The sequence below is a fragment of the Parus major genome, chromosome 23 (assembly GCF_001522545.3).
Source record: "Parus major isolate Abel chromosome 23, Parus_major1.1, whole genome shotgun sequence".
Lineage (NCBI taxonomy): Eukaryota > Metazoa > Chordata > Aves > Passeriformes > Paridae > Parus > Parus major.
The window spans coordinates 238,189-239,769 of record NC_031791.1 but is presented as its reverse complement, the minus strand read 5'-3'; the positions used below and the strand labels follow the sequence as shown (position 1 = coordinate 239,769).

Genomic DNA, 1,581 nt, shown 5'->3' with positions numbered 1-1,581 from the left:
CCCATTTTCCCCCCATTTTTTCCCCCAATTATCTTTCCCCCCATTTTCCCACTCTGCTCTCTCTCCCAGCCCAGCTGTGCCCTTCCCCACCCCTCTTTAAACCCCTCATTCTCCTCCCACCTTTCAGCGTGGCCTTCTTCAGCACCTTCATGGCGTACAGGTGGTTGCTGTCCGGGGCTGTTATTTTCCTCACCAGGAAAACCTGAGAACACCAAATTCTGAGCCCTAAAAACCCCCAGGATCTCCCCAAAGCCGGAGCGGCCCCGAGGATACAAAAGGGAGTAAAATAGGAGTACGGGAGCTCGGAGAGAACGATACAAAAGGAGTAAAATAGGAGTACGGGAGCTCGGAGAGAACCATACAAAAGGGAGTAAAATAGGAGTACGGGAGCTCGGAGAGAACGATACAAACTGAGTAAAATAGGAGTACAGGAGCTCAGAGAGAACGATACAAAGGGAGTAAAATAGGAGTACAGGAGCTGAAGAATTAAAATTGCTGAGAGAGAGGAACAGAAGGGAGAGAGCAGGAGAAATACAGCAAGAGTGTAGTAAGAGACACCGAGAGAGGGGTAGTAAGAGAGTAGTAAGAGAGGTGTAGTAAGAGAGTAGCAACAGAGGTGTAGTAAGAGAGACCAAGAGAGGTGTAGTGAGTGAGTAGCAACAGAGGTGTAGTAAGAGACACCAAGAGAGGTGTAGTAAGAGAGGTGTAGTAAGTGAGACCAAGAGAGGTGTAGTAAGAGAGACCAAGAGAGGTGTAGTAAGTGAGTAGTAAGAGAGTAGTAAGAGAGGTGTAGTAAGAGAGTAGCAAGAGAGACCAAGAGAGGTGTAGTAAGTGAGTAGTAAGTGAGTAGCAAGAGAGGTGTAGTAAGTGAGTAGCAAGAGAGACCAAGAGAGGTGTAGTAAGTGAGTAGTAAGTGAGTAGCAAGAGAGGTGTAGTAAGTGAGTAGCAAGAGAGGTGTAGTAAGTGAGTAGCAAGAGAGGTGTAGTAAGTGAGTAGTAAGAGAGTAGCAAGAAAGACCAAGAGCTCAGAGAAACAAGAGAACCAAGAGAGAGAATTCTCTTTTGCAGTCACTTATACAATCTATACATTTGAATATTCTATTCCTTCACTGACCAATCGAAGTGTACCAATAGTAACATTTGTGTGTGACCTATAGAAATCGCTGTTTTTACATATTTTTAGTTATCTCAGGGTCCTTCAGACCTTTCCTCATAAGGTTGGGAAGAGGGGTCTCAGTTTTATTGCAGGAAAGAATGTGTTCTGGCACACCAGCCAGAATTATTCAAACCGTGCTTTCATTTGTATTTCTTCACATTTAATATTATTTATCATATTTAATCATATTTATCATTTCTTTCTAATTCCTTCCCAACAGGCTCCTCTCACCCCCAACCTTCCACTCCTCCTGACTCCTGCAGCTGCCCAGGGGCACTGATGCTTCACTCCTGCTTTGTCACTCACATCTTTGTCATTCAAGGCTCTGCATCCCCTGGATTTTTATCTCCCTCCCTGATGTCTCCTTCCTGGTTTTAGGCAGCATCAAAGGGACACTGCCTGCAAGTGTCACACTCCAAGGTGTGA

At 45.1% G+C, this 1,581-nt stretch overlaps 1 protein-coding gene across 1 annotated transcript in view; it reads right to left on the bottom strand.

Moving 5' to 3' along the window:
* Positions 1 to 1,581, bottom strand: part of RPS6KA1 (ribosomal protein S6 kinase A1) — a 24,425-nt gene that overhangs the window by 13,990 nt on the left and 8,854 nt on the right. The window contains exon 5 of the mRNA XM_033519631.1: positions 121 to 202. Within this exon, the coding sequence (XP_033375522.1) occupies positions 121 to 202 (82 nt within the window). The remainder of the gene's footprint in view (positions 1 to 120; positions 203 to 1,581) is intronic.